The sequence below is a fragment of the Erpetoichthys calabaricus genome, chromosome 4 (genome assembly GCF_900747795.2).
Source record: "Erpetoichthys calabaricus chromosome 4, fErpCal1.3, whole genome shotgun sequence".
Taxonomy (NCBI): domain Eukaryota; kingdom Metazoa; phylum Chordata; class Cladistia; order Polypteriformes; family Polypteridae; genus Erpetoichthys; species Erpetoichthys calabaricus.
Window position 1 is genome coordinate 128,111,766 of NC_041397.2, and position 26,852 is coordinate 128,138,617.

General features: G+C 37.8%; 1 protein-coding gene across 3 annotated transcripts in view; it reads right to left on the reverse strand.

Annotated features, from left to right (window-relative positions):
- LOC114651134 (probable ubiquitin carboxyl-terminal hydrolase FAF-X) overlaps window positions 1-26,852 on the reverse strand; it is a 420,397-nt gene that overhangs the window by 309,112 nt on the left and 84,433 nt on the right. For all 3 annotated transcript variants that reach the window (XM_051926098.1, XM_051926097.1, XM_051926099.1), the window contains exons 2-4: window positions 26,294-26,547; window positions 15,738-15,883; window positions 14,572-14,651 (exon numbers count right to left, since the gene is read on the reverse strand). In XM_051926098.1, the coding sequence (XP_051782058.1) occupies window positions 14,572-14,651; window positions 15,738-15,883; window positions 26,294-26,389 (322 nt within the window). In that variant the 5' untranslated portion in view covers window positions 26,390-26,547. The remainder of the gene's footprint in view (window positions 1-14,571; window positions 14,652-15,737; window positions 15,884-26,293; window positions 26,548-26,852) is intronic.

Here is a 26,852-nt window from a genome sequence, read left to right on the forward strand (position 1 = left end):
AATGTCTCTCATGCCTATATCTTCAGCTATATTTAAGAGGTCTACAGTGTGACGTGATCTATTTTGCAAAAAAAAAAAAAAACAACAGTACTAAATTCCAGTTCTGCAACAGCTTCTACCCTTTGGCTGTCTAGACTCTGAACTCTGTGCTGCCCCCACCCCAAGATCTGCTCTCAGTAGCTTATTTGCATGCAGTACATTTGTTACACTTGTTACTATAGTTCTTTATTAGTTGTTGTTACTATTTATTACTATCTATTTCAAATTATTAATGTGTTCACTTACCTATTTTAGTATAGTGGTACCTCTGGTCACGACTGTAATTCGTTCCAAAACTCTGGACGCGACCCGATTTGGTCGTGACCCGAACGTAATTTCCCCATAAGATTGTATGTAAATACAATTAATCCGTTCCAGACCGTACGAACTGTATGTAAATATATATTTTTTAAAGCACAAAAATAGTTAATTATACCATAGAATGCACAGTGTAATAGTAAACTAAATGTAAAAACATTGAACAACACTGAGAAAACCTTGAACAACAGAAAAAACTAACACTGTAAGAGTTTGCGCTAGACCCTTATGAACCACTTGCTGTAAACACTTTTTTTTTTTTTTAATGAGTTTTAAGCACAGGGAAATAAATGAAATGCCACTTCTCTTGCGAAGCTTTAAATTCCTCACTTTCGCCACTCGCAGAAGGATTTTTTTTCAGCAAATCGCCATGAATCTTCCAGGCTTTCTCGCATATGATCGCCTCACTTACGTTATCCCCTGCAAGTTCCTTCTCGTACAACCACACTAGCAACAGCTTGGTGAACATTGCAATAATAATAATTCTTTGTATTCATATAGCGCTTTTCTCACTACTCAAAGCGCTCAGCAATTGCAGGTTAAGGGCCTTGCTCAAGGGCCCAACAGAGCAGAGTCCCTTTTAGCATTTACGGGATTTGCAACATCAGCTGCTTTGTTAGGCCATGTATACGCAAACAAAAGAAAATGGGAAACAGAGAATGGGAAATTATTGGCACGTACGAATGCGCGTAGGGCAATTGGCCGCCAGTGTTTTTGTTTGCCACCAGAGCATGTGGTCATGAACAGATGCAAAATTTTGGTAAACTTTTTGATCGTAACCCGATTTGTACGTGTTCGGAAACATTCGTGACCAGAGGTTCTACTGTATAGTAGCTGCGTTTAACAAGAGTTTCTGAATTGTTCAAAATAGTTCAAAGGTAGCTTACCAGCCAAACATTTACGGCACTAGTATGCCTTGCCGTACAAAAAAAATAATAAAATAAGATTAAACAACAACAAAAAAAAAAAACTCTATAGTCCAAGTGTCTTCGTTTTTTAAAGTTTTCAGTGAAATTCAAAGCAAACCACTTACACAAAAAATAAAGCAAGAAAGGGGAACTTGTATTCTGGAGATTGGCATACAATTTTCTGATGAAATTTGTAGCTGTTTGTCCAAAAATTTCCAAAGTTCTGCAGCTTTTAGCTTACTTCATAGGACAGTTCTGGCAATAGCATGACAAAACCAAAATACTAAATATCTTTGTTTTAAAAGTTTTAGTATGATTTAAACCAAAACAATTCACACAAAAAAAGAAATGACATTAAAGAAAAGTTCTTCTTTAACACTAGAATTACCAGAGCCTACGAAAAAACTCATAAATCCGTCCCACCTTAAATCGCGTCTTAAATCCGTTTGCACCTCTCCGCCAGAGTCCTTTGTCATCTAAATGTGCTGATAAAGCTACTAGCAGCCAGCTATTCCATCCCCCCACCGACTTAGAATGAACTTCTCTCCTAGCTCAAGCCTTGCCTTGATTTGATTACCTGAGATTGAAGTGGAGTTTTACAGTGGAAATAATTCTAGCGTTATTTGGAATACACTCATTTCATGTGTGTTCCATTTCTATAGTTGGCTGTGCAAACACATTTTTAAAACAGAAACGTTTTTCATATTCTAATAGTAAATGACAAAATGTAGGCATAAACTATATAACGTATGAAGCCTGAAGTCCATATATCAAAGAAACACTTTCACAAAAGGTACAAATAAAAGAACACGTGCGCCTTCATTCAAAAAAAAAAAAAAAAAAAAAAAAAAGCCGCGTTTGCATGCCACATTGACACTCTTATTACAACCGCTGCAGTAGTGTAATGGTATCAGCGGCTGACTGGGAATCAGAGGGTGGCGAGTTCAATTCCGCACGGCTCCACTTCGAGAAATTAACTGCTCTTATTCTTACAATTTTAGAATAACAATATAAATTTGATTTCAGTCTGTAACAGGCGGTGTAACTTATGATACTGGTAAAGGTTAGCTTTTTTTTTTTTTTTTTTAATTCACTTTTCATTCTCGCAGTCACATTCAGAATCAATCCATACAACCCCATCTGACACAGCTGGTTTCACATAAATAAAAGTGCACTTTTATTCAAGACTATAACCGAAGAATAAAGAAAGCAAGTTACAGTTGGTGGTTGATACGACAGCTTGCGTGGTGCAATGTTAAGAACTGCTGATTTCCGATCCGTGCTATATAAAATCATCACATTCAAATATTAACAGTTCCCACACACCCAAGGTCCGCCATTCCTACATTTACAACATGTGTACTTGTTGCAGTGTACACACCTCTCTGTGCTATGGTTCCTATTACAGTGAATGAGCACCTGACACTGTACTTTCTTCCCTGGGGGAAGCTGAGGTCTTAGAACGGAAGTTTGTTGACGCTGTATCATCTTTTCTTTTTCCATCGCCTTTTCCTGTAAGAAGCGACGACGAAGTTCCTCTGCAAGGTGAGCCATGAACACTCTTCTTTCCTCAGCGGACCCCGTGCATGCCTTATACAGTACGTGTGCGTTCATCGCTGCTAGGTCAAGGATGTTGTACAACACAGCAACCGGCCACCTGCGTGTTCCTGTGCGCACTGAACAAGCACGCGCCTTCTGGTTCATGATGTCAACGCCACGCTGGGGAAAAAAGAAAGACAAATATATGTGACATTTTGAAGAAATCATTTTATCACCAGAAGAGCACCAGAATACTTCGTCACACTAATATTTTTTTCATTAGCATACCTTCATGTGGTTGTAGTCTGTGACCGTGTTTGTTTTTTTTTTTTATCTTGCCCAATCTCCACATCATGGTGCATTGTGCTGAGAATGCAGACAGACTTCATCTTTTTGGGCACATACACTGTCAGCATGGCACTGGGAGATCTAAACACCAGCGTGGAGAATTGTTCGTGTACTGAACTGACTTTAGCTGCAGGTGGAAGTTCCCGTCGCACTTTATTCATGGTGCCAAGCAGAGTTGTATTGCGGTGCAGCAGTCTATTAGCCAGCGAAAGTGACGTGAAGAAGTTGTCTGTTGTTACGGTTCTGCCTTTTTGGATTGCGGCAGATTTGGAGACAAAGTACATGTGCAATGCCACTCCTTATTTAGGAAAAGATCCCAGTCGTCCCACGGGAGAAAGACTTTCCGAGTCTGTGGTCATAAAGCTTATGGAGCCATTTCTGGACAAAGGCAGAACCGTAACAACAGACAACTTCTTCACGTCACTTTCGCTGGCTAATAGACTGCTGCACCGCAATACAACTCTGCTTGGCACCATGAATAAAGTGCGACGGGAACTTCCACCTGCAGCTAAAGTCAGTTCAGTACACGAACAATTCTCCACGCTGGTGTTTAGATCTCCCAGTGCCATGCTGACAGTGTATGTGCCCAAAAAGATGAAGTCTGTCTGCATTCTCAGCACAATGCACCATGATGTGGAGATTGGGCAAGATAAAAAAAAAAAAACAAACACGGTCACAGACTACAACCACATGAAGGTATGCTAATGAAAAAAATATTAGTGTGACGAAGTATTCTGGTGCTCTTCTGGTGATAAAATGATTTCTTCAAAATGTCACATATATTTGTCTTTCTTTTTTCCCCAGCGTGGCGTTGACATCATGAACCAGAAGGCGCGTGCTTGTTCAGTGCGCACAGGAACACGCAGGTGGCCGGTTTGCTGTGTTGTACAACATCCTTGACCTAGCAGCGATGAACGCACACGTACTGTATAAGGCATGCACGGGGTCCGCTGAGGAAAGAAGAGTGTTCATGGCTCACCTTGCAGAGGAACTTCGTCGTCGCTTCTTACAGGAAAAGGCGATGGAAAAAGAAAAGATGATACAGCGTCAACAAACTTCCGTTCTAAGACCTCAGCTTCCCCCAGGGAAGAAAGTACAGTGTCAGGTGCTCATTCACTGTAATAGGAACCATAGCACAGAGAGGTGTGTACACTGCAACAAGTACACATGTTGTAAATGTAGGAATGGCGGACCTTGGGTGTGTGGGAACTGTTAATATTTGAATGTGATGATTTTATATAGCACGGATCGGAAATCAGCAGTTCTTAACATTGCACCACGCAAGCTGTCGTATCAACCACCAACTGTAACTTGCTTTCTTTATTCTTCGGTTATAGTCTTGAATAAAAGTGCACTTTTATTTATGTGAAACCAGCTGTGTCAGATGGGGTTGTATGGATTGATTCTGAATGTGACTGCGAGAATGAAAAGTGAATTACAAAAAAAAAAAAAAAAAAGCTAACCTTTACCAGTATCATAAGTTACACCGCCTGTTACAGACTGAAATCAAATTTATATTGTTATTCTAAAATTGTAAGAATAAGAGCAGTTAATTTCTCGAAGTGGAGCCGTGCGGGATCGAACTCGGCACCCTCTGATTCCCAGTCAGGCGCTGATACCATTACGCTACTGCAGCGGTTGTAGTGAGAGTGTCAATGTGGCATACTAACGCGGCTTTTTTTTTTTGAATGAAGGCGCACGTGTTCTTTTATTTGTACCTTTTGTGAAAGTGTTTCTTTGATATATGGACTTCAGGCTTCATACGTTATATAGTTTATGCCTACATTTTGTCATTTACTATTAGAATATGAAAAACGTTTCTGTTTTAAAAATGTGTTTGCACAGCCAACTATAGAAATGGAACACACATGAAATGCGTGTATTCCAAATAACGCTAGAATTATTTCCACTGTAAAACTCCACTTCAATCCCAGGTAATCAAATCAAGGCAAGGCTTGAGCTAGGAGAGAAGTTCATTCTAAGTCGGTGGGGGGATGGAATAGCTGGCTGCTAGTAGCTTTATCAGCACATTTAGATGACAAAGGACTCTGGCGGAGAGGTGCAAACGGATTTAAGACGCGATTTAAGGTGGGACGGATTTACGAGTTTTTTCGTAGGCTCTGGTAATTCTAGTGTTAAGAAAAGTTCTGTTAAGGCTTATTTATCTTGTTTCATTTCTTTCTAAGTTTGGTCATACAGTCCTATTACATGTGGAACGATAAGTACAGTCAGAAAATTGTATGCCAATCCTCTTTCTGCAAACATATCTAACAGTCCATGCTAGCAGTGAGACTATTTCCTAACTGGCTTAACCTCCTTAGCATTAGATCCGAGCATCACTCAGATTGTTAAAATAGTGCTAAAAGTCCTAGTTCTAAGTGCCACTCAGGCAACTGTATAGATGTATCTCGTGTAAGCATTGGACCCATGGATGGATGGATGGATGGATGGATGGATGGATGGATGGATGGATACTTTATTAATCCCAATGGGATTATTAGGGCTGTAAAAGCGCCAACAGCGTTAGAGCTGACCAATGCTTGGAAAACGATATAAGCGTATCTTGCATCAGCATCGAGCCCGAGTGTTACCCGGGAAACCGTACAGATAAGTCTTCTCCTAGCCTCATAATGGAGTCATGTAATTAACATTTTTCAGCAGCCTAGGTTTTCCACGACCTTGATAATGAAACAAGGAGTGATGACGAAATGAAATGGAAATGGACATTGCAAAGAAAGTGGTTCTGATTAATCTGAAAGTGATGCTCATATCAAGCGGAAATGTGCTGTGTGCTGCTCAAAAGCTAATCAGTCTGGACAGAAAATCTTCAAAGAATCATAGTACTATTGTCCAGAGTGTGATGTTGGATTGTGCATGTCATTTGTTTCAAGATATACCACACAAACAACTTGTATTAGCAGTATATATGGTATTATTATTATTATTTGTATCATAATTATACTTTCTATACTTCTGACTTGGTATATTTGGTATTTTACATGTTTTACAGTAGAATGATGAGATTTAATAAATGTAATTTTTCAAGCAACTCTTTATAAATGTTTGCTTTTATTTTATTTATTTTTTTTTTTTTTTAGAAAAAATGTAACGCTAGGGAGGTTAATGAACACTCAGTTTTAAAGATATAGCAAAGAAAATTCTATTTCATGTTAACTTACATTTGGTAAAAGACTAAACAATATTCTAAATTAGTATGAGAAACTGATGTTCTACTGAAATAAGATGTGAATTTAACATTAACTTTCTAAGACTGGCTCTTACAAGTATAGTTCTTTGCACTAGTCCTGTGTTTATATACAGGTGCTGGTCATAAAATTAGAATATCATGACAAAGTTGATTTATTTCAGTAATTCCATTCAAAAAGTGAAACTTGTATATTAGATTCATTCATTACACACAGACTGATGTATTTCAAATGTTTATTTCTTTTAATGTTGATGATTATAACTGACAACTAATGAAAGTCCCAAACTCAGTATCTCGGAAAATTAGAATATCAATTAAGACCAATGCAAAAAAAGGATTTTTAGAAATGTTGGCCAACTGAAAGGTATGAACATGAAAAGTATGAGCATGTACAGCACTCAATATTTAGTTGGGGCTCCTTTGGCATGGATTACTGCAGCAATGCGGCGTGGCATGGAGTCGATTAGTCTGTGGCACTGCTCAGGTGTTATGAGAGCCCATGTTGCTCTGATAGTGGCCTTCAGCTCTTCTGAATTGTTGGGTCTGGCATATTGCATCTTCCTCTTCACAATACCCCATAGATTTTCTATGGGGTTAAGGTCAGGCGAGTTTGCTGGCCAATCAAGAACAGGGATACCATGGTCCTTAAACCAGGTACTGGTAGCTTTGGCACTGTGTGCAGGTGCCAGGTCCTGTTGGAAAATAAAATCTGCATCTCCATAAAGTTCGTCAGCAGCAGGAAGCATGAAGTGCTCTAAAACTTCCTGGTAAATGGCTGCATTGACCTTGGACATCAGAAAACACAATGGACCAACACCAGCAGATGACATGGCACCCCAAACTATCACTGACTGTGGAAACTTTACACTTGACCTCACGCAACGTGGATTCTGTGCCTCTCTTCTCTTCCACCAGACTCTGGGACCTTGATTTCCAAAGGAAATGCAAAATTTACTTTCATCAGAGAACATAACTTTGGACCACTCAGCAGCAGTCCAGTCCTTTTTGTCTTTAGCCCAGGCAAGACGCTTCTGACGCTGTCTATTGTTCAAGAGTGGTCTGACACAAGGAATGCGACAGCTGAAACCCATGTCTTGCATACGTCTGTGTGTGGTGGTTCTTGAAGCACTGACTCCAGCTGCAGTCCACTCTTTGTGAATCTCCACCACATTTTTGAATGGGTTTTGTTTCACAATCCTCTCCAGGGTGCGGTTATCCCTATTGCTTGTACACTTTTTTCTACCACATCTTGTCCTTCCCTTCGCCTCTCTATTAATGTGCTTGGACACAGAGTTCTGTGAACAGCCAGCCTCTTTAGCAATGACCTTTTGTGTCTTGCCCTCCTTCTGCAAGGTGTCAATGGTCGTCTTTTGGACAACTGTCAAGTCAGCACTCTTCCCCATGATTGTGTAGCCTACAGAACTAGACTGAGAGACCATTTAAAGGCTTTTGCAGGTGTTTTGAGTTAATTAGCTGATTAGAGTGTGGCACCAGGTGTCTTCAATATTGAACCTTTTCACAATATTCTAATTTTCTGAGATACTGAATTTGGGACTTTCATTAGCTGTCAGTTATAATCATCAACATTAAAACAAATAAACATTTGAAATACGTCAGTCTGTGTGTAATGAATGAATCTAATATACAAGTTTCACTTTTCTGAATGGAATTACTGAAATAAATCAACTTTGTCATGATATTCTAATCACCTGTAGATGTTGCACCACAGTTCTTCGGAACAATGTTTTGTGACATCATATGCTGCAATACTTTGTATGGGTGGTATGACAATAAAGCCATATGACTTTGAATTTTGTTTCATTCATGGACATAAGTCAAGTTGTACATTTATGGATTGTAGTCTGCTGGAGATTTTGCTGCCTAGTGTTTGATATTTTAACATCAGCATCACATAAGTTTTGTTTTTAAGTGATAAGCCAAGGATGTTGCACTTCTTTAACATTTAAAGTTGCTAGCACTAAAATTTATAGCTATTGAAATTTTTGTCCTTTGAATCGTTAGGTAGAATTTTAAATCAAAGATAAGCATCATAACTTTTGTCTGTAATAGTTAATAGAATAGATCAGATCAAGAATTACCAAACTTTAAGTCAAGGTCCCCTAAAATGTTGCACAATCTGATCAGGTCCCCCACTAATATAAATGCAACAAAATGAAGCATAGGGTGATCTTGCATATCTGTCAACTGTAGCCAAACAGCATAATTTTGTATAATAATCAACCTATTAATTTGCAGCAAATGCTTAACTATAGCACATAAGTGACACATATTTGATGGAAGTGTCACACAATATCACTAAAACAGGTGTTTCCATCTTTTTTCTTGGCATAGCACCTCCAGGTATATAACGATTTTGAGGTTTTCCCATTTTCTTTCAGTCTTAAATTGTTAATCAATCAGCTCTTTATTAGACACAACTAAAAGTGATTTAACTCCCACCCCCAAAACAACATTACATTTGGGGACTTTAACAACTGATTTAAGACAGTTTTTTGTGTGGTTGTGCATGTTTTTTAGTTTTTGTTATGCACATCAAATGCTTTCAAAATAAAAGTTTAACCTAAAACAGAAGGATGGTACGTAAAAAAAAATTAGAAAGGCTAAAATGTCCATATTTACAAAAATAATACATATGAATGCAGACAAAAAAAAGAAAAATAACTTAAATTACATATAACTTCAGGTCAAAGAAAGAGAAAGAAACTCAAAGTCAATTGTGAAGGTTGTATATCTTTCTGTTTTATAGGGTCATCCATATTACTAACCGAGAAAGGTAAACCGGATATGGACGCAGGGGACATAGTGCGCAGGCGCCACACAAAGCCCCCCTCCCCAGAGCGAAACGGGAGAGACTACGAACCGTCTGACATGCCGCAAGCAGGATAAAGTGATGTCAGAAATAAAAGACAGAGTAGGAAACAAAGTAAAACGTCATAAAGAGGTTAAAGAACGGGGCCAAACACATGGAGAGCAGGTTACAGATGATGAAAACTGGAATGCAACAGCTTCAAAAAAAACCTAGGCACAAAACACATGCACAGCAAGATACAGAATATAAAGGCGGAAAAAACGACAGTTAAACGTCCACACCACACAGCAGAGGCAGACCCGGAAGGTGCAGGCGCCTACATCGCGCATCGTAAGGCGCGGGAAAATACGAAAGGCAAAGGCGCCTACACAGCATGGTAAAATCCGACATAATACGGAAGGCGCAGGCGTTGCCGCCATATTGTGAGTGGCACTACTGCGTAGTGAAGGCGCAGGCATCACCGCCATAGTGTGCGTGGCACTACTGCGGAGTGAAGTTAGGAATAATGTGCTGCTTGGGATCATACAAAGCGCCGAACGCGACCCACCGTCTGAAACTGCGGAGGCAAAGCAGGCACGGGTTCAAACCGAACGAGCTCGAGTGACGGATATATGCCTACAACGCGCGTCTCAAACCGCAGAAGCAGGGCAAGCACGGATTCAAAACAACGCAAGCTCCTACAACGCGCGTCTGAAACTACGGCTGCCCAGAGGGCACGGGTTCAAAATGCCGGGAGTAGGCGAGCGAAGCGAGCTGGGGACGAAGCCCCCTTGTTGTCAATGTCAAGATCCAGTTTTCACAACTTTAAGCACATTTCTCTTTGTGACTTTAAAAATACATTTAGGAATTAGCTAAAGGAAAGATGAAGGTTACCAACCACTGGTACCTCTGTCAGGAACATTATCTTTCTGCTAATTAACATTAATGCTGAATCGAAATGTTAAATATGTGCATTTTATTTTTAATGATTATAAAATTATTCTTTGTTCTTCATTGTATTTAATTCTTCCTTATGACCATGATGCATCAGGCAACTCAGCAATTCTCAGCCTTAGTGCTGGGCGGTATACGGGTTCATACCGAAAACCGTTTTTTATTTTTTTTATGATATGGATTTTTCTTATACCGCAACACCGGATTAAATTGCCTAAACGACGTTCGGAACGTGGCGCAGCGGGAAACTGTTCAAGCGGGGACCTTTTTCACTGCTACACCGCTAAACACAGATTTGTTGCACTAGGGCTCTTTTTCACTGCTACACCACCAAATAGTGGGCGGTAGCATAGGAATGCTGCGTGGTGAAAATGGACAGAGAGCCTGGAGATACTTTAGTTTTAAAAGGTCAGATGTGTAAATACTGTTTCTATACTACTGGATAATACTGCAAGCCAAGTTGTACTTGTTTTATTTGTTTTCAATACAGTGTAATGTACCTGGGTACCGTGTAATAGTGTGACGACATGTTTTCAAACCCCGTCTTAAGTTATATAGCACATTAAATGCTTCGTGTTAAGCGATTCTTAAACTGACTTCTTCTTGCACTGAGAGGAGGCGCCGGCAGCGAACCCCGCACAGAATACATTCACTTCATGATCTTCCTTCTCTCTGAACATTTAGAATGCTAAAATAAATACTTAATATAATTTTCATGCTGAAATGAATTAAAGCATGCATTAATCATATGGGGGCACGGCGGCGTGCCTGCCTTGCATTTGCATGTTTTTCTGGTGGGTTTACTCGGCGCTTCAGTTTCCTTTCAAAGTCATGTAGAATGTGGGGTTTTGTTGTGCTATATTGACCCTGCTAGTGTATGTTTTGCTTATATTCATCCTTTGATGTGCTGGCGACTCGTTCAGAGATGGGCGCAACTCTGAATGGATGGCATAATTAAACATGTATAACGAAGATATTTTTAAAGTTCTGAACACTCCGTGGGCTAAGTTTATAACTAGTTTTAATTTCACAAAGACGTTTATCGTGTGGTGATTGGTTATGTGGAGAAAGAAAAAGGACGGATAGGAACTGGGGTTTTAGTACGTCAGATAAAGACAGCACGCGTGCAATAAAGAAAGCCCGCACAGAAGAACATGCATTGAATTCTGTGTTCATGTCTCCGACCACCAGATCACAAACCCAACATTTATACAATATTTAAGTTAAACCTGTGCGATACCCATTCATAGATCCAGTTTTTTGGAGCCTCGTCACACCTGCGATAAAGTTCTCTACACTGAACATAATAGTGCAACTATCAGTAATAATACAGTACTATTATTTATTTTATTGTTATTATTTATTAGTTTAAATATTACGCAGTTTAATGATGATAAAGTTGTTTAAAAAGTCACTTTAACATGTCAGTGGACAGAGACTGTTAACATTAACAGAAAGTGTAGTTGGTTTACAAAAAATATTTACTATTTATTCCTTTTCTAAGACACATTCAGTGCAATACAACTTTTGACAAGCACTAAATGCCTCTTTGTATGGTTGAAAATATGTTGTCAAAATTATAGTTTAAGTTTTTGCAAAATTTGTTCAATAAAAAGGTTCTATATTTTGACTGCATCTGTCATGCAATGTGATACCTTCTCCATTAGTGCCACCCCCTTGAAAACTATCACTTTATGGGGCAATGCAAACCTGGATTAATACTTGTGTGCACATTAAAATGTTTTTTTCTACAATGTACAAAACTCTTGACAGTGGAATAGGTTATTCTTAGCCAGTAATTCCAGTGGAAAATGTGGTTAACATCCACTCATGCATGGGGAAAAAATACCGTTGAATACCGTGAAACCGGGATAATTTAGAAAAATACCGTGATATAGAATTTTGGTCATACCGCCCACCCCTACTCAGCCTCATCCTTCATTTACATAATCTTAGCCAGGCCGTCAGAGGCACAATCCCATGAATCCAGTTGTGTAATGTGACATGGTCAAAGACTCACTCCAGCTAGTCCATGACTTACTCTTCAAAAAAATTAAACAGGTTTGATTAGGTCATTAGTTGCTCTGTGTGCATGAGACCTGACAACCAATGAAGACCCCTCCAGAAACAACTCATATAATGCAGCGATGAGGAATAAGGAACATGGGTGTTTTGGATATCACAAGGATAAGAGAAGCTCATCTGTCTCGTGTTTTACATACCACAACAGAATGGCAAAAAGAAAAATAGCCACAACTGCAGCTAAACTCGCTGTTCCTAACCATTCGTATAGCACCAGCTCTGAAAGGGAACACATTACTGACTGTCACAAAATGGGGTAAGCATGACTTTGCTGGATGGTCAGCATGCAGTCATTAAATGTGACATGTCCAGCAATTTTCAGTTGCGTATACATTGACAAGGTCTGACGACAAGACCTGCAAAAATGAAAAATATTAGCTCATTTTGAATTTGATGGCAGTAACACATCTCACAAAAGTTGGGGTGGGGCAACAGAAGGCTGGAAAAGTAAGTGGTACTAAAAAGAAACAGCTGCAAGAACATTTTGCAACTAATTAGGTGAATTGGCAACATGTCAGTAATATGACTGGGTATAAAAAGAGTATCTTAGAGACAGTCTCTCAGAAGTAAAGAATGGCAAAGGTTCACCAATCTGCAAAAAAACAGTATCTAAAAATTATGGAACAATTTCAGAATACTGCTCCTCAATATAAAATTGTGAAGACTATAGTTGTGAATATCTCATCAACTAAAATCCTATAATCAGACAAAAATGGGACAACAATACTCTTCCAAAAGTATAGCAACTGGTTTCCTCAGTTCTCAGACATTTATAGACTGTTGTTAAAAGAAGAGGGGATGCTACACAGTGGTAAACATGGCCGTATCTCGACTTTTTTGAGAGGTGTTGCTGCCATCAAATTCAAAATGACCATACTATTTATTTAACTTGGTACATTTTCTCAGTTTTAAACATTTATGTTTTCTATGTTCTATTGTGAATAAAATATGGGTTTATGAGATTTGTATGTACAGTAATCCCTCACTTATCGCGGGAGATACGTTCCAAGGCCGACCGCGATAACTGAATTTCTGCGAAGTAGGGACACTATATTTATTTAATTATTTAACGTGTATTTGGACGTTTTTAAACCCTCCCTGTATTGTTTACAACCCACCATTTACTCTATTAAAAACAGGGACAACTGCTAAGCAATATGAAATCGGTAGATAAGTTTACACTTACTGTATAGCGAAGTACACGTAGCAGCTTGTAGGCGGTCATGACATCGTCGACCTTGTTGCAAAGATTCCTAAAGCAGATTCCATCCAGACTACTGCCTTATCACGTCCACTTGCAACTCGTTTTGCACCCTGGTTAAAGGACACTGTGGCCGTAGATCTTATATGCTTTTCCTCCTTTTTAAATAAAAAGAATCGATGTCCTGCAGCGGTGTAGCTGTTCCCTTCCTTCAACATATCCAAAACTTTTACCTTTTCTGCAATCATTTGCATCTTCTGTTGGTGCTTGGACACGGCCCCTGAAGCATTAGCACGTTAATGATGAATGAGTGAGATGAGACTTCCTGGTTAATGCAACACTCCGTCGCTGAGCCAATCAGCAGCACACAGGAACTTAACTGCGTGCTCTGATTGGGTAGCTTCTCGGCCATCCGCCAATAGCATCTCTTGTATGAAATCAACTGGGCAAACCAACTGAGGAAGCAAGTAAAAAGACCTATTGTCCGCAGAAACCCGAGAAGCAGCGAAAAATCCGCGTTATGTATTTAGATATGCTTACATATAAAATCCGCGAAGTCGTGAATCCGCAAAAAGTGAACCGCGAAGACGCGAGGGATTACTGTATACAAATATAAATAAATATATATATATATGTATAAATATATATATATAAATATATGTAAAAATATATATATATATAAATATATGTATAAATAAATAAATAAATAAATATATGTATAAATAAATAAATAAATAAATATATGTATAAATAAATAAATAAATAAATATATATATAAATAAATAAATAAATAAATATATATATATATATATATATATATATATATATATATATAAAGTCAGCACAGAATTATCACATTATTTAAATAAAAAGTCAAATACCAGCAATATGTAGATAACAATATTCAGATGGGAGTGGGTAGTATGACCAAAACTGCTTACCATGGTAGAATTAAAAAGCTGATGCTTTGCAACATACCAGTATAATATATTTGTACAGTACGTATTTTTCGGACTTTAACAAGTAATGATTAATCGTGCACATGGGATATTTCTAACGTCAAATGAGTTTTTCACTTCTTTGCAGAGTGAAGTTAAGTGTTTGATGGACGATTTCTAGTCATTTAAACAACAAAATACAGAATTATTTACTAACAGTTGCTTACCCTTTTTACTAAGATCTATAGCAGCTTCAAGAAGAACTTCTAATTCACCTTTTGGTAAAACTGGAACCACCCATCGAGGTCTGAAATAATAAAGTAAATCCATTAAAATTCCTTCCATTACATTTCTGGCAGGCATCAAATAATTAACCAACACTACTAACTGAAATTTTGAACAGTAGCATCGCCTTGTATTTAGTCCAAAGTAAGAATCAAACACTTGTATGTTTAACTGGCTACCATTAAGAAACTATAAATATATTTAAAAATAATAAAAAAACACTTCCACAAAAACATAACACTCAAGTGCCATCTGGCCAGTCTGAATTTCACATAAACCATTGCAAAGCGCTCACACACTCTCCTAATGGGCAATTTATACACATTCTAGGATGAAGAACCAAACAGGAGTACCTAGAGAATCCTCTCTGTCTGGGGCCAGCTAAGACATACTGTTTCATTCCAAACTATGTACAACATGCAAAATTACATATTTTTGCTGTCATTTTCATAAAAATGTAATTGTTATAGTTTCTTGCTGTCAAAGTTGTATTTATTATTTATTACTTCAAATGTGAACATATTTGTAATCTCTCTATTATAAAAAAAAAAAAATCTTGGAAGGAGACAAAACGTGATTTTTCTTGGAGGCACTAACATCTGAAGAGACAAGGCAGTGAGACAAAAGGACAGCTGCTGTACAGGCTTTTAAATGTTCACAGCGCTGCACGACATGCAGATCACGCAACACGGCAGCAAGCCAACAGCTGATCAAGCAAAAAGGAGGTAAAAAATAAATGTATTTGTTTCCCACTGTATCAGCGTTTAAGAGGGGGTTTCGGCGGAGCGACCGCATCTCCTTAGGGTGCGTTACGCACCCGGATGGGCAAGCGAAGTGAGCAGGGGGCAAAGCCCCCTAGTAATGTAAAAAGTTTTCTATTCCTCACATAAGTGATTATAAGGTCCAACATTAACTAATAAAAATTTCAAAAGACATAACATTTTTTAACACACTAAATCCAATTCAGGGTCCCAGTAAAGGAAATCATTTTTTCAACATTTATTAAAAACAAAACAGCACACAAAGAATAATAATACATCTTGAATGTTTAAACAACATAGATTTTGAATAAGTTCAAGCAAACTGCAATTATATAAAACCTATGTACCGGTTGATCATATCATCCAGCTTGGCCAAGTCGGTGTGAGGGAAGGCTGGTTCCTCCTCTTCCAGTTGAGGAGGACAATCACCTTGCCCCTGTTCATCTGGAGGACTCACCGGAGAATTCTCATTTGATGAGTTTGGAGAAGATGTCTGAAGAAAAAAAAAATGCATGAAAAAATACATTAAAAAAAAATAAATAAATTAAAAAAAAAGACATCAGCATTCCAAAAAAATAAAATGGCTTATCAGAACCTATAGAAGTCCCTGATGCATATGCTCTGGGTACCAGCTATTAAAATTACTATTACTCATGAAAGGAGCATTCATAACATACTGTATATTCAGGATGGGAGGCAAGTTCATCATAAGGACTGAACAGCAGTTAGTAATATGTAGCACCCAGCATCTATAAATATTTTTATATAACATACATCAAATAAACCAATCATTTCTTTACTCACAACCATCTTCTACCAAAAAAATTGTAAAAAGTTGATAAACTTGATATTCGGTTAAAAATATCAATGTTGTCATTAACTGTCTGACACTTTAAATAATGATCTTTGTACTCTATTCAAGAGTTTAAAGCAGCTATCTAATTAAAGTATTATAATGTTATTCAAAAACAGGAAATTAACTGAAAATTTTCACAAGTTGGTCTTCATCCTATACAAGAACTTAGTTGAAAGAATATCGTCAACTTAGATAAGGAGACTCTGGAAGTCATCTTGGGCATGTTAGCCCTTTATGAGCTACTTAGGCATCAATCCATGGAAAGGCACCCAAGAGTTTCTCTTAGAACCAACTTGGAATAGCACATACAGGCAATACCTTGAGTTAGAGAGACAGAATGGCTAAGGACGAAAACTGTGTTGGTAGTTTTAAACAAGTTACAAAATATACACATGGTGTAAAATTCAGGTATGTTTGAGGGCTGCGCAGGAACTGCAGCCCTGATTGGCAGGTTTAAGAACTTCTCCATCCATTTCAGGGTTGTGGAATCCAAAGGCTATCGCACCAGAACAGGGCAAAAGGCTGAACACCAGACTGGACAGAATACTAGTCTATCACTGGGACCACTCTTACTAACACAACTACATAAATACATACACATCCCATATTCATATACAGTGACAATTTGTAGGTGCCAATTAACATAACCTAAATAAATACATTTTGGGATATGTTCTGTGCTTGGGCATGTCTGGCTATAGAAATGTTCATTAAACAGGACTTGCACAGCTATTTATGATGAACATTAGACAATAAAAGAAGTGACAGGCAAGCTTTATTACAGCCAGTGACCATTATTGATACCAGGTGAAAGTAGAAATCTGATGACAAATTATAGAGTAAGCCAATTTTTGAAGTCCCAAACTAAGACACTATTGAAGCATGTATGCCCACGTATAAAGCCTTCCCTCATAATGTTTGCTTTATCTCATCATTTTCAGAGTGGGATCAAGGCACAGGGAAGGAAGGAAAAACAAACTTTAAATAATAAATTCATAAGAGTCAACAAAGTGCTTGAAGTATAAACAAACGAATGTGTTCCATTTTTGTCTGCCTCTTGTTCCTTGTTGCATTGTTGGTTAAATATAACAAGGTATTAAACAAGCAAATTTCCCTCTTGGAAGTTCATGCATGCTGTTGTAAATATACTGTGACAATGTTTGTTTCAGTGAAGCAATGTTTGGGGTACTTGAAAACTTTATTTGATGACCAGCCTATTAAAACCAAGACATTTTGATATTCTACAGTTGTTTATTGGGATGCATATGAAATCAGGACTGTCCCTGTCACCGGGACATGCGGTCATCCTAGTAAACTATAGGGAGACTGAAACAGTCACGGCACAAGGTACTTCATTCATATCTTGAAAATGCTTTGTTTTCCCTGCTTGTATTTTATAATTTTACAGTTAGGAAGATATTTTAAGTTATAGTGGTTTGCTTCCTTTTTGACAAGGGGACCATTTTTTTTTTTTTTTTTTTTTTTTTACATAATCTCTTTGTGGACCTGGGGATCTCAAAGAAGCTTCGAACAACTCGATCAATTAATAATCACTCCAGAGACTGGTGACAATTCATGGTCAGTATTTTGTGGACCAATAATAGGCAATAACAGCATTAATACAATTGTGATGCCTGCTTTTTTGCAGACCATCAGAAAACAACTTATTGTAAGGGAATGCTGGCGCAAGCATGTTGCTGCCACTCCTACCTGTTAACAATAGTTTTCATTAAAATTTGCACTTTTTTCACTTTCTCTTACTGTACATGGATGCAATTGATTACATTTTGCATTGAATTTTGATTTATTTTTATGGACTTTGCCTGGACTGACTTTGCAGCCTCAGGGTCAACTGAATCTTTTCTGATTCACTGGACAAAACTTTCTTTTGATTGCCTGCTCTTGTCTGATTATGGAAGGTATTTTCTGCAAAAAAGGAAATGAAAATTAAAATTATACAATCAAAATGCTCTCTCTCTCTTTTGCAATTTCAGTCTACATGCAAGAACACTGCAAAAATTAAAAATAAAATGAAATAACAGCACTTGCAATTTTATTCTTAGCCTGAACAGCAACGAAGCTGCAAAAATTACAAGTAGAACGCAAATAAGCACTTGCACCACCTGCTGCTCATTGAATTTTCATTTCCCACTTTGCATTTTTTATTTCAAATTTTCACCGTACAAATAGAACAGTTCAATGGGCAGGGAACCTTCATTTCCCACAATTCTGTGTCCTTCGTAGCTGTAGCCACTTCAAATCAACAGAATACTTCTCACTTGTTTTCACTCACTGTGTTTAAGTCACGTTTTTGATCTTTTTACCTGAGTACTGTGAGCTTCAAAGAAAAACAACCTCAGAAAACCTGAAGACCAATGGTAGTGGAAAGTGGAAATGGGATTCTCTGTATTTTTGTAGTTTGTAGTATTATATAATTTACCCCTCTACAGTCTTCACCATCTCCTCATCCTCCATTCCCATGTAGCTGATTGACGACTCAGACTCTATTTATATAACTTTTTAAAATAAGGTTACATAGGAGTGATAATTTTATTCACTGTGAAAAATTTCCATAATCTGTCATTAATTTATACTTTTTTTTTTATTTATAAGACTTTAATCCACATCATTAAGAAATACATGAGTAACAAATATGAACTATATTATCTATTAATGTTTATAAACAAAAAATTAAATTTAAACAAATCAGAATCAATTTTCTCACCATTCTAGAAACTATTAAACATATCATTCCAAAAATTCCAAAATATGCTTGAATAGGTGCCAAAATATTTTTGAGTTGTATTTTATATCGTTGTTTCATGTTATCTTTTGGTTTGTTTTTGTTCTTTATTTCGCCTTATACAATTTCTTGTATTAGGAATTTGTTAGTTTTCGCATACCCCTTGGGGTCAGAGCGCAGGGTCAGCCATTATACAGCGCCCTTGGAGCAATTACAGGTTAAGGGCCTTGCTCAAGGGCCCAGCAGAGTAGGATCTCTTTTGGCATGGCGGGGATTCGAACCGGCAACCTTTTGGATACCAGCGCAGATCCTTAGCCTCAGAGCTACCACTCCGCCCTATCTTTTTTTGTATGTGATCAGAAAATTGTTTCAATAAAATCACCTTCAATGTGACTGGCATCCCCTTTGATGTCTATAGCGCATCAATCTTAATAATCCTCTTATTATTAAGATATTATGAGCAGTACACATTATATGAAATTATATTTATATCACACTTTAGAAATGTTAATTTGTGCATATAATGATTACAGCCATTTAATTTCTTTTAAGTGTCAAAATAATTAAATCATTAAAGACATATTTCTTGATGAGAGTCATCTATCGTTTTGGTCACTTGATTGCTTAGGAGAGCGAAACAAGAATGAAGAGTGCGGAATGTGCTTTAAATACAATTTTAGTCACACTTTCCCCATGATAGCATGAAGTGTGCAATCACAGAAGTAATGATTAGGCAGGAGGAGCTTATCTTTTGTGAAGTCCCGACCATGTCCAATCAAAAAGGTGGGGGTTGTCCCCCTGAATTCCACATCATGTTGAGGCAATAAGGGGGTGGCACCTTGTGACGTCCCAATTGAGTTAAAATAATAATTTCCCCACGACATTCCAATCGATTCATTAAGGAAACACAAGTATAGACAGAAGACCCATATAACAGTCATACAGAACTGCAGTACTGCTTCAATGATGGAAAAATAAGGGGCAATATGATATGCATGATTCTGTGCTACTAGATTTGGAAGTTCACTGTTCAGTTTGTAATCTTATATTATCTAGTTTATTATAAAATAAACACAAAATTATTGGTGCCAGGATTAAGAGCATGAGGTTCAGTCATTTCAGATTTATCTTCTAAGTTAGCTATTATTTAGAATCTATCTTAAGGGATATAAATATTTGTAAATTAATCTGGAAAAGTAATGAGTATGCCTTGTAGGTTTCTTTCTTATAAACATTAAAATTATAGTCAATGCAGACTGGTTAACTTACAACTTTTATTTCCATTCACAGTCTAGTTTATGACTTTCAAAAAGTACAGGAAACTCTGTGTGTTTTCAGTATATTAGTGTTCTCCCCGGAAATTTTTTCCAGCCAGGTGGCATGAAAAAGTAGCCGGGTGGAGCGGGACGGGGAAATTTGGTGGTGGGGAAAATTAAATGTGCACTATTTTTATTAGTTAATTATTATTAATTATTTTCCAATGCTCAATATGACTTCATTTTTTAAGGGTTGACACTTGTGCCAGAATATTTTTATTAAATTTAAGAAGTATCCAATTCAGGATCCTGCAACCCTAACAAATTTTAAACAACAATTGTTATGACATAAACCAAGAGCCACAAATATTGTCGCTGTCGGGGAGAAAAGTGAAAACAATGAAAAAAAAAGTATGGGAAACCTAATGAAGTAAAAAAATATATATTCTTCAAAGCCAACCTGCATAAGAGGAGGCGCCAGCAGCGATCGCCACACAGAATACATTCACTTCATGATATTCCTGCTCTCTGAAAATGTAGAACGCTAAGGTAAATTTTCATGATGAAATGCATTAAAGCAGGTATTAAACATGCACGGTAGTGATGCTCCCTCGCAGTAAGAGGTCCCCGGGTGTATGTTCAGTGTAGAGAACTTTATGGCAGGTGTGACTAGGCTCCAAAAAACGATGTATGAATGGGTATCGCTAGTGCTGGGTGGTATACCGGTTCATACCGAAAACCGTTTATTTTTTTTATATGGATTTTTCTTATACCGCCGGTTTAAATTGCCTAAACGACGTTCAGAACATGGCGCAGCGGGAAACTGTTCAAGTGGGGACCTTTTTCACTGCTACACCGCTAAACACAGATTTGTTGCACTAGGGCTCTTTTTCACCACCAAATAGTGGGCGGTAGCATTGGTATGCCGTGCGGTGAAAATGGACAGAGAGCATACCGAAACTGAACTAAAAGTTGAACATGATGAACAGAAGAACTTTTGCTGAAAAAAAGGAGTCACGTCCGTCGCCTGGAGATACTTTAGTTTTAAAAGGTCAGATGTGTAAATACTGTTTCTATACTACTGGATAATACTGCAAGCCAAGTTGTACTTGTTTTTGTACTTGCTAGTGTATGTTTTGCTTGTATTCATCCTGTGCTGGCGACTCATTCAGAGATGGGCGCAACTCTGAATGGATGGCATAATTAAACATGTATAACGAAGATATTTTTAAAGTTCTGAACACTCCGTCGGCTAAGTTAATAACTAGTTTTAATTTCACAAAGACGTTTATCGTGTGGTGATTGGTAATGTGGAGAAAGAAAAAGGAAAGATAGGAACTGGGGTTTTGGTAGAGAGCAGGAATATCATGAAGTGAATGGATTCTGTGCGGTGATTGCTGCAGGCGCCTGCTCTTAGTGTGGAGGAAGTCAGTTTAAGAAGCGCAGTGATTAACGACTGGGTCGGGGAACACTTAACACAAAGTATTTGATGTGCTGCATTAACTTGTGACGGGGTTTGAGAAAATCTAGTAAATTAAACATTGATTTTAGGATGAAGTTTAGTTTACAACATTCTACTTTAATTATAAAATAAACTATGAGAATAAAGTGGAAATGTCAACTTTAATCTTGACATAGTCAACATGTCGAATTTATTCTCGACATATAGTTTGTTTTTTTCTTCCGTGTCCATATTTTTTTTTCTTCACAGTGGCCCTAATGCGCTTCCATAGGGCTATACCACAAACAGCATTATAAATGCAAGTTGCAGTTTTTATTATTTATGTATATAGCTTAGCTTGAAGCAAGGTCCATATTAATGCAGTTTGCCTAAATGATGGTACAGTTGGTAAGATGTCATCACCAAGTTGCCTTGTTTTATTTTATTTTAATTTGGTGAATACTGTGTAATGCACCTGGGCTTGAAGCTTTGAAGTAATGGTGCAACTTTCAGTAATACTATTATGTATTTTATTGTTATTATTTATTAGTTTAAATATTATGCAGTTTAATGATGGTAAAATTGTTTAAAAAGTCACTTTAATATGTCAGTGGACAGAGATTGTTAACATTAACAGAAAGTGTAGTTGGTTTACAAAAAATATTTATTATTTATTCCTTTTCTAAGACGTGTTCAGTGCAATCCAACGTTTGACAAACACCTCTGGATATTTTACTAAGTCTAAATGCCTCTTTGGATGGTTGAAAATATGTTGTCAAAATCATAGTTTAAGCTTTTGCAAAATTTGTTCAATTAAAGGTTCTATATTTTGACTGCATCTGTCATGCAATGTGCTTCCTTCTCTTTAGTGCCACCCCCTTGAAAACTATCACTTTATGGGGCCATGCAAACCTGGATTAATACTTGTGTGAACATTAAAATGTCTTTTTGTACGATGTACAATTCTCATAACAGTCTAATAGGTTATTCTTAGCCAGTCTACTGCAGTAATTGCAGTGGAAAATGTGGTTAACATCCACTCATGCATGGGGAAAAAAATACCGTCTAATACCGTGAAACCGGCAGAATTTAGAAAAATACTGTGATATAGAATTTTGGTCATACTGCCCACCTCTAGGTATCGCACAGGTTTAACTTAAATATTGTGTAAATATTGGGTTTGTGATCTGGTGGTCAGTGACACGAACACAGAATTCAATGGATGTTCTTCTGAGCGGGCTTGCTTTATTGCATTCGTGCTGTCTCTGTCTGATGTACCAAACCCGCAGTTCCTATCTTTCCTTTTTTTTTCTCCACATAAACAATCACCACACAATAAACGTCTTTCTGAAATTATACCTAGTTATAAACTTAGACCATGTAGTGCTCAGAACTTTAAAAAAATCTTCATTATACACGTTTAATTATGCCATCCATTCAGGGTTGCGCCCAAACCAGCAAGCATTGTGTGTGAGGCAGGAGCAAATCCTGAACATGGCACCAGCACATCGCAGGGTGAATACGAGCAATACATATACTAGCAGGGTCAATATAGCCTTACAAAACCCCACTTCCTACATGACTTTGAAAAAAACTGAACCACGCCGAGTAAACCCATCAGAAAAACATACAAATTCAAGGCAGGAAACACAGCAGTGCACCCTCAACGCCACCGTGCCCCCACATGATTAATACATGCTTTAATGCATTTCATCATGAAAATGATATCAAGTATTTGTCTTAGCATTCTAAATGTTCAGGGAGCAGGAAAATCATGAAATTAATGTATTCTGTGTGGTGACTGCTGCCTGCGCTGCTTCTTAGTGCAAGAGGAAGTCAGTTTAAGAAGCATATAGCGATTAACATGGCTCGGGGAACACTTAACACAAAGCATTTAATGTGCTACATAACAAAGTATTATTATTATTATTATGACGGGGTTTGAGAAAATCTAGTAAATTAAATATTCATTTTAAGATGTTTAGTTTGCAATGTTCTACTTAAGTGACAAATTACGAGAATAAAGTCAATATGTCGACTTTAATCTCGACATAAACAGCGAGAATAAAGTAAAAAAAAAAAAAAAGGTCCACCCTTAAACAGTTTCCCACTGCGCCACGTTCCGAACGTTGTTTAGGCTATTTGAACCGGTGTTGTGGTATAAGAAAAATCCATATCATAACAAAAAAAAAAAAAAAACGGTTTTTGGTAAGAACCAGTATACTGCCCAGCACTAGTACACGCTTTCCTAAAGGGTCTGCAGAAGACAATGTGCATTTTACTTTTTTCATGATCCAGCAAGCTTTCTTTTCGAATTCTTGTGCATGGCACGTTTACCCAAGGTAATTCCCTTCTTGGGGGGTGTTTGTTTGAATATTTCATGCACAATGAGCACCACATACCAGTTTCTTTGACCATTATCCAATCAAAATCTTTAAACCATTATTTGTTTATGCCGGATAAGCGGTGCTTAGATTTATCAATTGGCAGAGTGTGTGCTGAAGAGATTTCCCCTGATGGACCAGCCTCTGCAATGCCTTTGTCTGAAATTGCCACATCAGGAGTTGAAGCTGCACCTTCATTAGTTTGTAGCATCTCTTTTCTGAAATAACTGAGCAGTGATGTTTTCTGAACACTTTTTTTTTACTCATATTGGTAAAACATTTGGGAAAAAATTAAAAGTACCTATGAATAAGACTTTTGAGTGGGAAAGTGGGAGCCTGTTGGATATTCAATGCACACCTGCACTATGGCAGGACAAGATATGAACAAAAAAAGGAATGGCAGATGGGCTCACTTTAACAAAACCCTCGGTATGAGCAAATATAAAAACGGCAGAGGGAGTCACTTTAACAGGAACCACAGTGAGTGCTACAAGGATTTTTGCACACAGATCACAACTAATGCTTAATCCTTAAACCTCCGGAACCGGCTATAGTCGGTTCCCAATGACAATTTGCCAGCACGCTGGAGCAGTGTATATTCGTCAAAGTACATTCGTTGAACGCCGCAACCAGCTAAAGTCAGTTTCCAGTGCAAATTGAAAGCACGCCGAAGCCGAGTATATGCGGCGATGTACATTCATTGAACTCCGCAACCGGCTAAAGTTGTTTCTCGGTGTAATTTGTCAGCATGCCAGAGCCAAGTATATTCGGCGACGTATATTCATTGAATGATAAAACCGGCTATAGTCGTGTCTCATTACAATTTGCCAGAACGCAGGGGCCGAGTATATTCAGCGACATACATTCATTGAACACCGCAACCAGATATAGTCACTTCACAGAGCAATTTGCCAGCACGCCGGAGCTGATCAGTCAATGCCATATATTCATTGAGCAGCCAGCTCATGACCACTGCCGGCCCTGGCAGCACTGCAGCCTCACTGTCTCTGGGATTCAGCCGCGGCACTAGACTAGCCTGCTAGCATCAGCATTGGCCCCTGTGTGCTTGCGTGCAGCCAGTTAAAGCGCAGTGGGCTCGGCGATTTACTGAATTTCATCAATGGAGTCAGTTGCACCTTGTACATATAATAATTGATTGTTGCAGTAGTTTTTTTTATAAAGGTTTATACAGTTCATTGCCACTATATAGACTGCACTGACACTGAGAACAGAGACGTCACTTCCTGGTGCCCTTTTCCTGATATTTGACAGGCTGGTTTCACTAGTCCTTTTTATTTTATTATTTACACTGACTCTGCATACACTGTAATCCTGAATGCTAATAGAAGGTGTTATAGGTTTGTAACACCTTCTATAACATATGACAGCAGTCCTCCTCTTCCCACCCACCTCTCCATACTCTTTGATTGTGAACTCCACTCCGCATCATCCCCACTATTAGCTTGTTCCGCATCCAGTGATTGGCAACACCCCGCCCCGCCTCTTCCCTCGCCACTTGTGATCCTGCTTCTAAAATATTTACCCACCCGCCCTCTCATTCCTTGCCATCTCTGCAGATCATTAGATCTGCAGCCGTCATCTCACAATGACATTGCGAGAGGACAGCCGGACTCTCACCTAAATTAGCCGGGCGGAGCACCCGGTTAAAAGACGCTAGGGAGAACACTGTATTACAAAATGGTAATTATGTACATGTGTTAACAATTTCAGTTGATAAAAACAAGACAAAAACAAATTAACCTGCAATGCACTATCCACACAACAAATCAAACACATTTCTAATTAATGTAGCTTAGTAGCATAGCAGTACAACAAACACAAACATTATGCTAAATGTTCCTTTTCAATCACTGAAAGATCACAGCAGAACTGCAGTTTACATATAAAGAACTGGGTTGTAATGCAAAAAACATAAATAATTCATTTGAATTTAAGTTTTGAGGTGCATTCTCTCAAGTTACATTCAAGGTTATAGCCCATGAAGTTAAAAAAGGAAAATAACTGTTCAGCTGTAAAATCAACTATCAGCTTCTCCAAGATGCATTTGCACCTCACTCAAAGAGAAAGCAGAGCACTACTATATATATGTTTTTGTTTATTTTTAACAGTAAATTGAGGCATTGACAATACAAATGCAGTATAACCTGAACCTGTTTCAACATCTATTAATTTACTTAGTTTAATTTTTAATTTATGGCTTACCTGGTTTTGTGGGAGAGGAGGCTGAGACTGTCCATCTGGAGCTTGGCCCTGAGTATCATTCCCTCCAACTGGAGAGCCACGGGTCGTGGCTGTCATACTCGAAACAGGGCAGATTTTTGCAATTTTGTCCGCTTATGTTGTTGTTTTAAGAGAAGAAATTATTGCTTTCTCAGCAATAATGGAAATCCAGCATAAATCTGAATAAGAAAGCACCACCTCAAACACAGGATGTTTTGCAGGGACCATTGCATTACCTATTGGGAAGAAAGTTTAACAAAAAAAAAAAAAAGTCAACCAAAAGCATAATATAATCTCAAGACTAAACTTTGACAGGGTACACAACCCTTTACTAAAGTTTTAAAGTTGAAGGAATTCACAAAACATCTATCATTTTTTTCAATTACTGAATTACAGAAAATTCCAAGTGGCACTTCGTTAATGCTTGTAACTTCCGGAATGTGCTTCAGAGGAAAGAACAGGTAACACTGTGTGTACTTGAAAGATTTTACATGTACAGGTGAAACATGTTAGTGATTTAAACACAACTGAGACTTGAAGA